At 43.9% G+C, this 17,526-nt stretch overlaps 1 protein-coding gene across 1 annotated transcript; it reads right to left on the bottom strand.

Annotated features, from left to right (window-relative positions):
* Positions 1 to 2,879: 2,879 nt before the first annotated feature.
* Positions 2,880 to 14,861, bottom strand: LOC306918491 (ATPase family gene 2 protein homolog A-like; the record flags this gene model as incomplete). The annotated part of the gene is made up of 2 exons (XM_079531393.1): positions 2,880 to 3,089; positions 14,701 to 14,861. Coding segments are annotated over 2 exons (371 nt in total), but the record flags the coding sequence as incomplete, so codon positions are not given.
* Between the last annotated feature and the right edge of the window lie 2,665 nt (positions 14,862 to 17,526).

Below are 17,526 nucleotides of genomic sequence, written 5' to 3'. Positions count from 1 at the left end.
CAAACAGAAACAATTCTTTGCATTTCCTAATTACAAGGAAGAACAATTAAAATAAATAACTTAAAATATAAGAAAACAAAACAAAGAAAAAGACAAAAAAAACTAAGCATATCCGAAAAGGAGTGAGAAGAAGTAAAAACGTATGTACTCCCACCCCTCTCTAATTAAATAATTACTCGCCGACTTCTGTGCTTCAACTTAAACTATTCATTATCAAAATGAATCTCTTCAATTTTATATACAGGAAAGATAACAGGCAAACAATCAAAATAACAATTATTCTATATTATCTAATTATGTAGACTTCTTGTAAATTAAGTAAATCAGATATTTAACAATAATTTCACTCTTGGGAGCGTAAAATGAAACCAAATGGTCCGGTTCCTATAGCATCAAGATGTGATTCACCATGTTAATGGTTTTTTTCATAGCTATGGAATGTTATCTGCTAGGTACGTAAATACCTAGCAGATATTAGGTATTTATATCTCCTAGGTTCAAATACTCCATCTATGAAGTGGTTGAGCCCCAGGGCAGATTTTAACATTGATCCGGTTGCTATGCAACGCCTCCGTCACCACCAGCTATGGGAAGTTACAACTCCTCTCCATTTACCTCGGTTCAAAGCAGGATTTTCAAAGCTCCATAACTCGGAATCTAGGAGCGCTGTTCTTGGTGAAGGTCATCCATCCAAAGTTTGGATGTCATGTGTGACATGTAAACGTTTCAGGCGAAAGGTAAACAGTCTGCACTAAAGCTAATGTTAGCCTATCCTATGGTTACAGTGAGTGTGTGCTAATGGGAGACACCGCCTAACGGCCCTAAAGGGCCATGAGTTGCCGTGTCAAGCGCTGCGAAGTTCGGTAGAGCCGACTCAGCCCCGTCCGAGTTGTAACCCGATATGGACAGAATAGTAGGCTAAACCATGTCAAACCCCAACTCACCCAGTACAGTACAGTACAGTACGAGCACAGTATGAGTACATCATTTTACAGTACTGTTTGAGAACCACTGGGCTAGTGCCTTGCTCAAGCAAACGGCTCTTTCTTCATCTTTACTCGCTGCCCCTCCTCTCTCTCCCCCTCTCCCTCTCCCTCTCCCTCTCTCTCTCCCCCGATCTACCTCCGAGGCAGATAAACATCCACTCAGCCATCAGTAGTACTTCCTGGCTCTGCGATCCACCCTTTCAACACCTCTGAGTTGGCAGGGTGTGTGTGCGATTATGCGCGCGTGCGTGCATGTGTGTGTGTGTGTACTGTACGTGCATTTTGTGTGGGAGAGTCGACTCTTCACTCGCAGGTCTTCTGTCTCCTCAGATAAGTGTGGAGACTGACTGACTGACTGACTGACGCATTATGGTCCAGGTTCTCTTTCTGGGACAGAGCCATGGGGCAAAAACACGGTGCTTTCAAAGCCCATGGACTAAGCCGTGTGTGTGTGTGTGTATGTGTGTGTGTGTGTGTGTGTGTGTGTGTGTGTGTGTGTGTGTGTGTGTGTGTGTGAGTGCGTGTGCACGCGTGCGTGTGGTTGCAGGGGAAGGAAGCTGACATTGACAGACTGATAATAGGGCTTTTCACGCAGAGGAAGTGGCTGAGCCTTAAAGAGTCCACATTTAAATGTGGATAACATATCTCTGTCAGAGCACACCACCGCACTGGAAAAACCTGATACTGCTCTGCCGCAGCCCTCTGTCTGCCAAACAACCAGTAGTGGAAAAGAAGAAAAGAAAAAAGTACTCAATTGATCTACTTAAGCAAAAAGTATCAATACGTCAATATAGAATTACTCCGTTCCATCCAAACAGAATTTAAATAATCCAGTCCTAAGAATGGGAAGAAAAAGGCCATACAAAAACAAGTTAACCAACTCCCTTTTGCATTGTGCGTGCGTGCGTGCGTGCGTGCGTGCGTGCGTGCGTGCGTGCGTGTTTTAAACAAAGAAAACATCCTCATTTGACCCACAGCTTAAATGACACTGGCTGAGAACTGCCGTCACATCCTGACAATCGCAACACGGCAACAGTGGCCTAAATATCCAACCAATCAACAAATCGCCCAGCTGATCAATCAACCTCCATCAACGAGGGCCTGACGGGCAGGCGGGAGGGAGGCTGGGGTGGGGTGGGGGGGGTGACAATGGGAGGTTTGGGGAGAGTGGAGGGGTGGAGACAGAGAGAATGGGGCGATGAATGAGAGAGGACAAACACGGGTCAAAGGTCAGACGACAGAGTCCTTCAGGGGTCTGAAGTGAATGAAATGCAGAGAGAGAGGGTTGACAGGGCCGTGGGCCAATGGACTGCAAATATATCCAAACCCAATGCAGAGAGAGAGGGTTGACAGGGCCGTGGGCCAATTGACTGCAAATATATCCAAACCCAATGCAGAGAGAGGGTTGATAGGGTCGTGGGCCAATTGACTGCAAATATATCCAAACCCAATGCAGAGAGAGAGGGTTGATAGGGCCGTGGGCCAATTGATTGCAAATATATCCAAACCCAATGCAGAGAGAGAGTTGATAGGGCCATGGGCCAATTGACTGCAAATATATCAAATTCAGAGATACGATGATACGTTTCTAAATAAAATATGTTGTTCAATTTACAATTTAGGCATTTAGCATTTAGCCATGAATCCAGAGTGATTTACAGTAAGCAGGAACAATATAAGGTAATACATCAAAATATAGAAACAGTCATCAAGAATCATGAGCAAGCTAAGATCCTAATATTTGTCTAACAGTAGTGTATCTGACAGGGGTCTTTGTGAGGGGCCCAGGAGGTCCCAGGCAAAATGAGTTAATACAGCAACACAATCATTTTAACCATGACATTATGCATATTTAATGTTCGCTATAGGGTTAGGGGCTAGGTTTCATCTCACCTTGACGGCCAGGAAGTTGAGGCCGCTCTCGTTGGCCAGGGCCTTGGCGATCATGGTCTTGGAGCAGCCGGGGGGCCCGTAGAGCAGGATCCCCCTCGGGGGCTGGATGCCCATGCGGGCGAAGGCCTCGGGGTGCCTCAGGGGCCACTCCACGGCCTGCCTCAGTTTGAGCTTCACCTCCTCCATGCCGCCCACGTCGGACCATCGCACCTGGTTTGGTTTGGTGGTGGAGGCGTGAAACAAAACAAAACAATATGTTAATGGTATGAAGCTAAATTAAAATCTCAAAACTGTAATGATGTAATGATGATGTTTTAGGCCGACGAGCTGAAGAAATCATGACATTTCTGAGACCATTCATGTTTCTGGAAGATGCTTCTAAACTTGTATTCTATTGCTAGTTTGATCACTTCGAATACTGGGCGAAAATAGCCAATCTACAAGCTGTAGATTGTAGATCTGCTATTTTCGGTGTGCAGCATGCCATCACAGAAGACACGCTGGCTTCTATGGGAATCCAAATTACTGAAATCAGTCATCATACAATTCACTACAAAATTCACTGCAACATTCTGCTCACCTACAAAGCACTCAACAACCTGGTGGAAAGCAACTAAGTACATTTACTTAAGTACTGTACTTTTTTTCTTATTTGTACTTTACTTTGTCTTGAGTATGTTTGAGAACGTTTGAGAACCACCTTGCTAAACAATAATGAATACACAATTTAAAATGTTTACAAGTGAACAACTTGTAAACTGAACAACAACAAGCCCAACGTCGCTTATAATAAGCAGACATGGCAACGCTGCTCTCTACCCCCCCCCCCCCCCCCCCCCCATGTCTCTCTCTCTCTCTCTCTCTCTCTCTCTCTCTCTCTCTCTCTCTCTCTCTCTCCTCTCTCTCTCTCTCTCTCTCTCTCTCTCTCTCGCCCCCCCCCCCCCCCCCCCCCCCCCCCTCCCCTCCCCCCGATGCAACACATCCCAGGCCACCGGCGCCGTCTCCGGGGAACGGAGGACCTAATGGAAACCTGGCGTCCGGCCACATACTGTAAATACCACACGCTGAACAATTTATGGACAGCACGGAGAGAGAGAGAGAGAGAGAGAGAGAGAGAGAGAGGAGGGGAGGGGAGGGAGAGGTCCAAAGGGGAAGAGAGAAAAAAAAGAGTGAATGAAGGAGAGAAGAGAGAAAGAGAGAGGGGGGGGGGGGTGCTGTTGGAGAGATAAGAAGCCTGATGGAAAGCAGTTCGGGTAAATGACAACCAAAGGAAAAAAAGAAAAAAGGCAGAGATAGAGAGATAATGGTAAAACAGACAATGATAGGCAAACCAGCAAAGGAGACAGGTGGAGAGGAGAGCCAGCATTCAAGGAAAAGAGGAAGAGAGAGAGAGAGAGAGAGAGAGAGAGAGAGAGAGAGAGAGAGAGAGAGAGAGAGAGATAAGAAACTAGAAAAAGTGCCCCTCAGGGCACAGGTCTCCACCAGGCCAGGTCAGGTTGTGGCCTCCTGGTGGCGCTATAATAGGCCAATGTGAAAAGGGTGCCATTTATTCTTACACCATTGATGGCAATTCAGTATTTTAGCCGTGACGTGAGCGCCCCCTCCAGAGAAAACAACCACGAAAGTCTCATTTTACCGCTTTCCTTGCAACAACAAAGCTACTGGTCTCCCAAATCTGGCTGTGACAGGCTGTCTGCCCCACACTAAAAACTATCGCCATTTTATTTCATTGTGTCAACTAAATCCTCATTAATGCAAACTAGATTCAACATAGTCAACCCTGCACACATTCTAAATATGCCCCCGAAATATTGTACTGAGCAAATGGACTGTTACCACCTTCAATAATAATGATAATAATAGTCTTTATTGTCTCCACATCATATATTTTCTTTGTCATGGACACTTGTACAGAACATTAATAATTCTACTCAAGTTGGAAGCATTAAGACCCATTTTAACCCTCAATGACTTCCTTTCTGAAAAATAACGTCATTGTAAAAAGATTCATGCGTTTAGATATTCTATTTACAATGCGATGCGGACGGGAGCTGGTGCCACTTGGACCCGGACGTAACGTAGGACTACAAAATGACGTCGGACTTAAATACAGAATAGAGGGTATGTGCGTGACATCATCATCAAACCCGGAAGTTATGCAGGAACGCCTACTGAGTGGCAAAAAATACTTGCTGTTCACAGACGGACGGACGGATGGACGGACGGACACACGGACGGACGGACGGACGGAGTGCAAACAATACTCTCTCCCCATGCCTTTGGCCTGGGCAACTTTGACGATGGAGAGAACACTATATTGCCACACTCACTCCAGAGGGCCACATTGCATATTACTGTCGTAGCAAAAATAGCCGATCTCAAAACGCGTCGCAGTGTGACACGTGTTGAGCTTGTAGATCAGCTATTTTTGCTATATTTTAATTTAAATCCTGATTCTTTTTTGCTATTTTTGAATTGGAATCCTGAAAAGTAACATTTTATTTAATTCCAAATGCATTTAGTTGTAGTTATGTTGACTTTATGAACTAAATACAAATACATAAAAAACAGACAATAGCATTTTAATACTAGTCGTTATAAGCTACTGATATAAGCTGAAGTAATAAAAGCGGGTCATGTTTGCAATTGTAACAGCTGAAATCAATAATATATCAGTAGTCTGATATTAACCTGCGGGCTGCATTAAGTGCAGGTGGGGGCCGCATGTGGCCCCCGGGCCACCAGTTGCCCATGTATGCAGTACACCATGAAATCTGGAGTGTTCATCTAACTGTGAAAGGGTCAAAATGAAACCCGGAAAGGTTTAATTCTTTGTCGTGTATTGCGCAAAGTGACAAAGTGTGTCAAACATGCATTTGAACTTTAGTTTCAGTGGTGGAGGAGCACCATGTAGTCTCGGGTGAGTCTCTGACTTCCTGTCGGGTTTAGGTCATGGCACTACGAGGGCTTTTTTGTAGGACTGTCTGGACATGATAATAATCAAACAGCAACCGGTAACGGCATTCCATCATAACAGCAGGCATTCACCCAGGCAGGCACTGCATCCCATCTCCATCAGGAAGGCAGATGTGCATACATATAGTATAGAGTTCTCAACGGGCCAGAAAATGAAGGCCCAGCCCTAACTGGACACTAACTGTAACTGATCAGGCCCAAGGCTCGGCCCAAGTAATTAGCATACATTTTAGGCCCGTCCCGCAAACGTGGGGTCGGGTCAGGACTCTTCTGGCAGAGTTTGAGAACTCTAGTGCATGCAACAAGAGATCCGCTCTCTTAAAACTAGCCATATATATTGTTTAATCTGTCTAATAATCTAATACTGAAATATCCATATTTTACGTTCCCCCCCCCCCTAACTCCTGGCCCAACTTGGCCTGCGTTTTGTTACGCCTTGTCTTGTAACAGACCAAACAGAGACATGTGATTGTATAACAATAATAAAGAGGAACAAAAGGACACAGCTGTATTAATTGGAAGGTGGCGGTGCTTTTTTTCCCTGCCGCCGCGAACAAGGCGGGTGCTGAATTAGAGGGCTCTGTTTTGACTCACACCTCTCTGCTTGTGTGTGTGCCGTCTCTTTTTTCTACTTCCTATATTCTTCTGCCAGTCCCTCCCTCCCTCCCTCCCTCCACCCCCCTCTTTTTTTTGGTAGGACCCAGTTATTATGTTTTACTGTTGTTTTCTTGAACTTTACAAGGTGGCCGCTCAGGCTCTGCTCTTTGATGAGGAGAAGGGGGACTTCTTCTCAGATGAGAGAGAGAGAGAGAGAGAGAGAGAGAGAGAGAGAGAGAGAGAGAGAGAGAGAGATGGGGGTGAGTAGGAAGTTTAAGAAGAGGAACTGGTTTGCTTACAGCTGCCAAATCTGGATATTAAAGCCAGGCCGTGTGGTGGTGAAAGATGAACACTCACACACAGCAAAGGGGGAATAAATTAAGAGAGAGAACCATTGGAACGGAGGAGCCGACTAACTGAGAACAAACAATAGTGTGCGTGTCTTTAAAACAGCATCATTTAGAAACAACATGCTTCAATTCAAAAGGAAATGCACATAAATATCTACAGATGATTCTTATCTGTAGATATTTATATTTATACTCTTATAATAAAAAATGATTAAAAACAAGAATGACTCGCGTCATAACTGCCAGGTGCAGCAAAGAGATATATATCTCCCATTGGCTTAGAGGATACGGCTTCACGTCGCAGTGTTCAGAGAACTTCAGACTATGGGATTTTATCTCCCATTGGCTTAGGGGCACTAGAGGCAGCCAATCATGAAAAAGTGTCCACTAGGTCCTCACAAGAGTAATGTAGTAAGAGAGTGGCGACACGCTTTGATCTCGCCGCAAAGCGGGGTGCTATGGGCTATAGTTCCAAACATTGGAACTATCCCATTGAGATATAATGAGCACTTCCGCATTCCATTGTTACAATGAGAGTCAACGCTAGTGTCGCCACTCTCTTACTGGCTTACTCTGGTCCTCACTAGTCTCAACATCGACAGTATAGCCAGGTTGCACCTGGCAAAAAAAAAAAGGGTTAGAAACAAATGTTTGCACTCATGTGGATATAATCAAGTGTTTTGCTGTAAAACTATGGTGTGATGCATTATACTTTGCTGTGCTGTACTGCCCAGTGCTGTTTTGATTTGCTGTGTCATACTGTGCTGTGTTGTACCGTACCGTACTATGTTGTGTTGTGTTGTACTGTACTGGCCCGTCAGCTGAGCAATGTTAGTGGGGTACTCAAAACCCACTCTCCTCTCTCTCCTACCTCCCTCACCCCCCCCCCCCCCCCCCCTCTCTCTCTCTCTCTCGTTCCAAGAACCAGCCGCAAAGGACTGAATGTTTCTGGACGAGCTCAAAGCGCTTGTAGAGGAGTGAGGAGATGGGTGGGAGGGTGGTGTCTCTCTCTCTCTCTCTGTCTCCCCCTCCCCTCCCCTCAGTTTTTTTCCCTCGTCCTCGTTACTGGCAGGAACCGACAGCGAGACGATCTGCTTTCAATTACCTCTGGAGGATGATGTTAGGCCTCTTCCTGTGCGTTATGTCTCGCACATGCACACTCCAAAACATCCTGCAGGCTCCCCAGCCACACACACACACACACACACACACACACACACACACACACACACACACACACACACACACACACACACACACACACACACACACACACACACACACACACACACACACACACACACACACACACACACACGCACACGCACACGCACACACGCACGCACGCACGCTCCCCAGCCGCCTGTCCTCTCTCATCCCTCCTTCCCACTCCTTCTCTCCCTCCCTTCATTCCTTCCGATGACACCCCGCACCCCCCCACACGCACGCGCGCGCGCACGCACACACGCACGCACACACACCCATTCAGAGTACAGTAATTCATCCCTTCTCAAGAGACAGAGGACAGTGGGTGAAGTTGCTGCCGAGTCATGTCCATCCCACTCTTCGCACGCGCACACACGCATGCACACACGCACGCACCAGTGTTGATTTTGTCGACTAAAACTATGACGAAAGATGTCCGTCGACTACCTTTTTTTCACTGACAAAAACCAAATGGACTACGACATGAAAACTAAGCTATGACGACTAAAAGTAAGACCAACTATATTGTCAATTTCGTTAACAAATAAAGACTAGACTAAAATGTTTGCAAGGAACTATTCAAGAGACTATGACTAAAACTAAATATGTGTAGTCAAAATAAACACACACACACACACACACACACACACACACACACACACACACACACACACACACACACACACACACACACACACACACACACACACACACACACACACACACACACACACACACACACACACACACACACACACACACACACACCCTTTGAGTGGTGGGTATAGCTGGTGGGTCAGGGGTTTGACAATGTGTTGCTAGTAGGGAGACAATGATTGTTGTTGACAGGGTCTTATTTGTCGTTTTTCTTTTAACTATTTTTTTTTGAACGGGGTTGCATGATTCGATGCGAGGCACGCTTTGAGCAGAGTAATCTAGTAAGAGAGTGGTGACACTAGCGTTGACTCCCATTGTAACAATGGAATGTGGAAGTGCTCATCTGAATGGGATAGTTCCAATGTTTGGAACTATAGCCCATAGCACCCCGCTTTGCGGCGAGATCAAAGCGTGTCGCCACTCTACTAGATTACTCTGGTTTTGAGCAAAGGTATAACCGCGGGTACATGCAGACCGTAGCTTTGTGCTCTGGAGTGGCCGTCCTCCTCGACCCTAGTCAACAACAAGACTGCTGTACCGCAGTCTTTCTATGCTCTTCTACCAAGGACTCTATCGACTTTCAACATGGCAAGCCCAGAGCCATAGAGTAAGACAGATTCACGACATTGAGGGAAAACAGCCTGGTCACGTGGTTCATGTACTCGCGCGAGCCCACAGACTCCAATGCAGTCCGTGAACTTCGGGTTGTCCCTTTTGAACACATTACAAGCTGAGCCCTCTAGGGAAAATGTGGCACCGGTGCCAGAGAAATCTATGAAAAAACAAAGAAGAAGAGCAGCCCTCTGACTAACCAAGGAAGATTACGAGGAAAAGACACCGTCATTTTCTCTACCATGCAATTCAAGCCGGCAGATTCGTCACAGTGCGTGGCAAGCTGGAACAGCTGCATAGCCTAAGCCTATTGTTAAATAGTGTATGAGCGTTTTAGACACACAAACACAAAAGTAGACTTAAAATAGTCAGACAAACATCTTTACTGCACACTAGCAAAACTAAAAAGTTTGTTTTGGACGAATTAATCTGTGTTCTTTGATGGAGGAGGAGGCATTATCAGTCAGAACACAGCAGCAGTAGCCTACTGGAGCCATAGCCTACTGTTGCAAGTGTGCATGCTTACCATATAGGCTACGGTATAAACGCTCAGGTATAAACAGTTAAAGCTGTTGTTATGCAAAGTAGTAGTATTTGAATTCGGCGCGGTACTTGACACGGTGTGAAAATACTATCTCTGAATAATTGAGACCATTGTAAAATAATCGCTTCTGGAAAATAAAATAATACATATATCACATTGCTTTCTACGGTCTTGTTTTTCTATGTACACACTACATAATTGTAGTGTACGTTTCTCACTGCTCAACAGTTGATAGACTGGTTGACAGTCACTGATTGTGAGCTGTCTGCCAGCTGATGCATTTTCAGTACTGTAGGAGTTGAATAATGTTATTTCTCCTTTGAATTGAACTGTTATGGAAATATTTGTAAATGAAATGCATAAATATGAAATTAAAGGACTGACCTGCAGTGGCAACTAAGCACATTTATTCAAGTACTGTATGCGTACTATTTTGAGGGACATGACACCTCTACATTTCACATGCAAATAGGCCTATTGTACTTTCACTACAATTATTAGTTATATTAGACTACTACTACTTAAAACTACTGTATACTAGGTAGGCTACAACAGCCTGTAGCCATGCAGTTAATTTGCGTATTATTCCAAAACTTAACCACTTAACCACTTTTTATGTGAATACTTTCACTTTGGTACTGTAAGTATATTTTGCTGTATTCTGAATACAACCCTTGAACTTGCACTGCTAGGCAACTTTTACTTGAGTGGGAATTTTTTTTTTTTAAGTATTTCATCAAACTGACACGTGTTATTTAGTTTGTAATGTTAATGAATTAAAACCAATATGGGCTTTTATTTGGGGCTTTTTAAGAAAGGATTGTGAACTCAATACTGCCACCTTCTGGCGTAGTCAGGCTAAGCCCATGCAGCCCAGAAACTTACTCTGTGCTCTTTAGATACCTCAATAAAATTAAATAGTTCGCAAGTCGCAAAACACCCACTCAGAAAATAACCTGTGATACGTCTTCTTTTATATTCCCGGACCAATTATATGACAAAGGTCGCAATCGTTCGTAATTAATGTTTGTTTACAATATTTCCAGCGGGCTCCCATCCACTGCCATGTATTCATCGCACTTCCAGTGCAAGTTTTGCCACCGAAGAGTGTTATGGCGCAGCCCCGGTGTCCGGTCACGTGACCATGACACTTCCTTCTGTAAGCTTCCTTGTGACTAACCAGTAAGTGTTGTAGCTATCCATAGCTGTTATGGTCTCATATGGATACAATATTAGCAACCTGCGGTGGTAGCAACATTAGCTTAGCTTGGATTCAAGTTTTCTAAGGTCCAAAACATCCGTGATTGATTGAGCAAAAAATAAATAAATAATAATAATATATATATATATATATATATATATATATATATATATATATTTTTTTTTAATATATATATTTTTTTTTATCCAATTTTAATCAAATCTCGTAATCTCGTTTTGGCACAGTGGGGTACAGTAGCTATTCACAAGATTTTCTCGTTTCAGCACAGATTGTGTTAAAGGGACAAACCAATAGAAGTCTATGTAGAAGAGCCTGGCCCCATGAAAGGAGTTGTCGTAACTCTGTCTTACTCTAAGGCTCTGGGCATGCCTATCTCAGGTATGTTATTGTTAAATATGAAATGGTGCATTTCCTGTCAGTCAGTTGGTTACGCCCCATATATGGTCATGCCTTGTAACATCACGTGATGTCATCAATATTAAGCCCATATATGGAGGTCCCTGATGTCATCAATATTGGCCAGCAACTCTACATCTCACCTCAAACCCCAAACCCTCAGATCTACATATATGGAGCTGACCTCTTCTGACATAGCATATGTTGATCCTTCCGCATCCATCCTTCCTCTTCGATGTCTCCCTTTTGACTGATACCTGTCCATTTAAACTCTAGACGGGCCCGCCTTAAAGTTATTAGTGCAGCCACGCCCGGTAACCGGGGCCCTCATCAAACCCTGTACACTAAAGACACTGCCCCGCAGCCAGTGACGTAGAGTCTGTGGGGGCCAGGGGGCCTTGGCCATGACGATTATAAAACATTTTGTCTCAGCCCACAGCCAGTACACTCAAGACACACTCCATATATGGCCAGTACAAAATTCATTCCATATGTTGTTCTGACTGTTCTGGATATCTGTTGGGAATTGATTACATGAAACAGTCACCTGTGCACCCAGTCCAAATGTTTGTAAACAAATAATTGGTCTAGCTATGAGCACAACAGAATCAGCTGTTCTTGGGCGGCCGCTGACCTAGCAGCCCAAGCGCATGCCACATATTCAGTATTTAAGCCGTGACGTAAGCGCCTCCTCCAGAGCCACTTCCGGGTCCTATACGGTTTGTGCCTATTTTGTGTCCCCATAGATTTATATTGTGTCCCTCCGTCGTAGCGGTGTTTGAACCGATCTGAGACTAGAACAACCATGGCACCAAAGTCTCATTTTACCGCTTTCATTGCAACAACAAAGCTACTGGTCTCCCAAATCTGGCTGTGACAGGCTGTCTGCCCCACACTGAATACTATCGCCATTTTATTTCATTGTGTCAACTAAATCCTCAATTAGAGATCGTATTAATGCAATATAGATTCAACGTACTCAACCCTGCACACATTCTAAATATGCCCCCGAAATATTGTAATGAGCAAATGGACTGTTACCACCTTCAATAATAATGATAATAATAGTCTTTATTGTCTCCACATCATATATTTTCTGTCATGGACACTTGTACAGAACATTAATATTTCTACTCGAGTTGGAAGCATTAAGACCCATTTCAACCCTCAATGGTTCCTTTCTGAAAAATAACATTATTGTAAAAAGATTCACGCGTGTAGATATTGCTATTTACAATGAAAAGCGGACGTAACGTAGGACTACAAAATGATGTCGGACTAAAATACCGAATAGGCTCTGGCCTGACGCCTGCGTTGTGTGTTCGAGTCCCGTTCACGACGACCTTTGTCTCTCTCTCCGTCTTTCCTGTCTATTGGAACTATCAATAAAGGCAAAAAAATAAAATAAATAATCACACCCGTGTGAAGTGAAGGAAGCTCTTATCATCATCGTCATACATCATCTCATTCCGGCCAATCAGAATTTGCGTCCTCACTTTTGTCTTCAATGTGAATGTTTGGACAAACACTCAAAACTGGCCATTCATTGTCAATGGCATTTAATGTTTGTGTTAGGACAATGTTCGTGTTTACACCAGGGTTCCCACACATTTTTTCCAATGACATTTCAAAACTTTTTCAAAACGTTTCCAGGATATTTAAACCAATTTCCAGGACTATATAATAGTCATGCACTCATGCGCTGCAGCTGCACTGTGCACAGGTTGGTGATGTCACGTGACAAGGGAACAGACCTACAAGCCAACTACGCATCACGCTGAAGCCAACTGTGAGCTTGTAGATCTGTTATTTGTTATTTTTTGTCACTCCCTATACATTATGCTGCAATCACGCAGCCCCTTTGGAGAAAATTTGTGTACAAATGTATTGGACATGTTTTTTATTCACAAAATAATTACCCCAAAAATGCATAGTCAAATATTATTTTCTTGACTCTTGAGGACCTTTGAGGGGGGGGGGGGGGGGGGGGGGGGTTCAGCTATAGAGGGTATGCACATGACATCATCGTACCTGGAAGTTATGCGGGAACGCCCACTGAGTGGCAAAAAACTACTTTCTGGCCTTGACAGCCCATTCATCCAAACAGAAAAGTCCTGTCTGATTGCATTAAACAATGTTAAACTCACCAACATTGCAGCTGTACGAAAAGCTTGAATTATCCACTATCTGCAAAGTTTTTGTTTCATAAAAATCTACCATAGAAACGTTATGAGCTACTTGCTGTCAAGAAATGCCCTGCATTTGATTATTTTTCTAAGTGTCAGAGTTTGGAAGTGCTTGTTTTCAATAACACAACATTTTGCTGCCTCCTGCATTATGTGACATTTAGAAACAGGTGGTACGCAGGTCGGTTGAGTGATTTCCAACGAGCGCTTCCAAACTCCAACACTTCATGCTGCTCAATATGTTTTGCCACTCAGTCTAGATGAGGGGGCGTGTCCTGATGGGAAAATCATGCATGTGCATACTCTCTATTCTTTCCGCACAATTATGACCACAGGAGACTATGAATACTTGTCGCTCTCTCCGAGACCCCCTTTGCGTGGGACAGTCCCTCATTTCCAACACTTTTGAGGCTGCCTGTCCCACATTGTGACTGGCAGACATCAGTGTTCAAATGCCCTAATAGTTAGTCTCCTAATAGTTGGCCTTCTGTTGTAAAGTTCTCTCGTTGTCTTTTTTCCTGCAAGATTTGTTCATGGGCCTGTTAAAATAACATGAACTTATCCCCATAAAGCCTAAAATGTTCTGGTGATTTATATGTACTGTTTTTCTGTTTGTATCTATTTCTTATTATGTACTGTTTTTGTTGCTTGTTTCTTATTTTATTGCTGCTTTATTTTTGACTGTGTTCTTGTTTTATTCTATTATTTTATTGTACAGTACCTTGTAACAATTGTTTCGAAATGTGCTTTATAAATAAAATTACCTTACCTAAAAAGACAAAAGGCCTAGGCTACAGCACCAGGTCGGCCATACCACATGTAACCAAAATTAGCATGATTTTAAAACAAAATGTGAGACGCCAGGGGAGTTTATAAATGATAGCCAATATTAGGCCTATGGTCGAATATGACATCAAGGCATAATAGCAACACAAGTAATAAGTTGCTAACCCCGTACCCCAGTATCGCTTGTGCAGGACGAGTGGGATAGGGGGAACGGGGTCCCCACCATCCCACTTGTCCCGCACAAGCGATACTTCTGTCCCTCAAATGAACAGTTTAGATCTGGTTTCACCTTGGGGACGTCGATGGCCACCTCCCTCATGGCACTGGGCTTGACCACAGACATGGCCCACTCCAGGTCCCGGAGGGTGACGCTCACTTGTCCCCTGAGCTCTGCGTCATTGGGCTGCTGGTGGAGGCCAGTGCCCAGAGCTCGCCTCAGCGCATGCAATCCTGCACAACAACAAAAAAAAACAGAGAAAGAAAATATGAATTTACATCTTTATCATATCGGCAACTACCCAGGCAGTGTCCGAATTCAGCAGTGTTTTAGTGTTAGTCTAGTTTTAGTCGACTAAATATCATAAGATGTTGGTCGACTAAATCTACAGTTGATTTAGTTGACTAAAATGTATTTTAGAGGGCCTTGATGCCGACATAATGAATGCAAGTGTTAAATTACTTACTGGATGATGGATCTCTTGTCCACTAGTCCCTTTCTAACATTTTAGTCTAGTTTTTATTTGTTGACGAAATTGTCAAAATATTTAGTCTTAGTTTAACCACCTCGGCTTTGCCTCGGTGGTTAAACTCCCTGTCGGTGAAGTATCTCCCGACAATGACCACCTAGCCAGATATTATCCCTTACTTGACATACCTATCCAAATGAAAATCTAAATAAAATAAATATTATTATTTCTTAAAAAGGAAAGGAAATTGGCATTCAATAAGCCAGTGGTTCCCAAACTTTTTCATGTCAAGAACCCCCAAATTGACACTAATTGGCCCGTGGACCCCCATTTGAAGAGATATACCAGGGACCCCCATAAGAGAAGAGTTTTACGGCTCTAGCAGTGATTCTCAACCCGTTTCATTTCAAGGACACCCAGTTTGACATAGATTAGTCTACAGGACCCCATTTAATGGCATTTCTCGGAAATCACAATTTATATTGTGAAATCAATGTTAATTTAACTCTGAGTGTACAAATGCATTACACATTGCATACATGTGTACACTCTCAGAGTTACATACCCATAAGGGTCCATTTGCTTCCAAAATATAATTTAGCTGGGGACCCCCTGGAACTCCCTCAAGGTCCCCTGGGCATCCCCGGACCCCACTTTGAGAACCCCTGCAATAAGCAGCACTAATACAGTCATGGCTTAGGGGTTTTCATTCACCCACTCCAGCTGTTACTCAGGCTCGTACACGCAGTTAATAATGAGACACGTCGAACGAACGCAAATCTCTAAATTAACCTCCAATTCCCCTTCTTTGACGGAGATAATAATTGGCCGCACATTACCGGGGCTGAAAAGGCGAGTAGGCCAAGGGGAAGTGTAATTAAAGCACTTAAGGTTTTGAACGCCCTTCGGCGTCTGTGTGTTCAATGCCCAGGCCTCAGATCAAATCAAGAGACACAAACTGAGGAGGGCTCTTCATGGGGATAATTATGGTTGCTGTTGTCACTAAATAATAACTTCACTGGATTCGTTGGAACCCAAACTGTTCTTTTTCCTGAAAAGAAGAGTTTTGGACACACATGGGTTCTGCTCACACTCCACGGCACAAAAACGAACGTTACGGTGCAAATATTATCTGTGGGTCCAAGCAGTAAATGGCCAAATAAAGCAGTGGTTCCCAAACTATGTCATGTCAAGGACCCCCACATTGACACTAATTAGCCTGCGGACCCCCATTTGAAGACAAATGCCAGGGACCCCCAAAAGAGAAGATTTGTACGGCTCTAGTTGTGATTCTCAACCCGTTTCATTTCAAGGACCCCCGGTTTGACATGAATTAGGCTACGGACCGCCATTTAATGGCATTTCTATCTCTGGGACCCCAATTTATATAGTAAAATCAATGTAAATTTAACTCTGAGAGTGTACAAATGTAACCAAATGGACCCTAATGAATCAATTTGGTTCCATTTGTACAGTCTCAGAGTTACAGACCCATAAGGGTCCATTTGGTTCCAAACTATCATTTAGCTGAGGACCCCCTGGAACTCCCTCAAGGACCCCTGGGGGTCCCCAGACCCCACTTTGGGAACCACTGAATTAAACACATTAAACACAGTCCTAAAACCACCAGACGCACGTGGCTGGGTAACAGGACCTCTCCGACTGACACAAGCAATCGTGGACTAGTGCAACGGACGTGCACATTCCACCATCACAAAAAAGGTGAAACTGGGATAAATAATGGGAAAATATGCTGCCATTTGTGTGCTTTTGCCGTTTAAAGTCTTGCTGTTGCAGAGATTTGCATCCACTGAGAGATGGAAATGAATCAATCGAGAGCGAAGGCTTGTGAATGATGTTCAACATCTCGCTACAGCGTATTTCCCCCACACTGTTCCGTTTTGAATACGACATGAAACGACTTAATTCATGGAACAGACAAACAAAATGGAACCAAATGGACCCTTACGGATGTACGACTCTCAAGTGTACGAATGGAACCAAGCGGACCCTTAGAGATGTGTAAATCTTTAAGTGTGCCAAATGGAACCAAAAGGACCCTTGAAGTCAGTGTAACTGGGTGTGCAATGACGATGCAGAAATAAATCCCACCTCCATCTCCCCAGCCTAGAACCAGCTGAGTTGATTGAAGCCATGCCGTTCAGAGTTCACAGGAATCACACGGTGAATGACAGTGGTAACTATGGGCATTTACTTTAAGGGACACTTCACCCTATTTGCAAAAATATATATGTTAATGACGTGTAGAAGATTTAACACTTTCCTGTGGGTCTTTATGTGTGTAATATGTAGTTTAAGATATTTTAGAGTGAGCCCAGTGTCTCTGATGTCATGGACACTGGGCTCACTTACTTCCTGGACTACAATTCCCAAAATGCTTTGGTACACTGCTCGTCCTTGTGGATAGG

This window comes from Electrona antarctica (genome assembly GCF_951216825.1).
Source record: "Electrona antarctica genome assembly, contig: scaffold_1316, whole genome shotgun sequence".
Taxonomy (NCBI): domain Eukaryota; kingdom Metazoa; phylum Chordata; class Actinopteri; order Myctophiformes; family Myctophidae; genus Electrona; species Electrona antarctica.
Note: the sequence above shows the minus strand (reverse complement) of the source record. Positions and strands in the feature narration are given on the sequence as shown.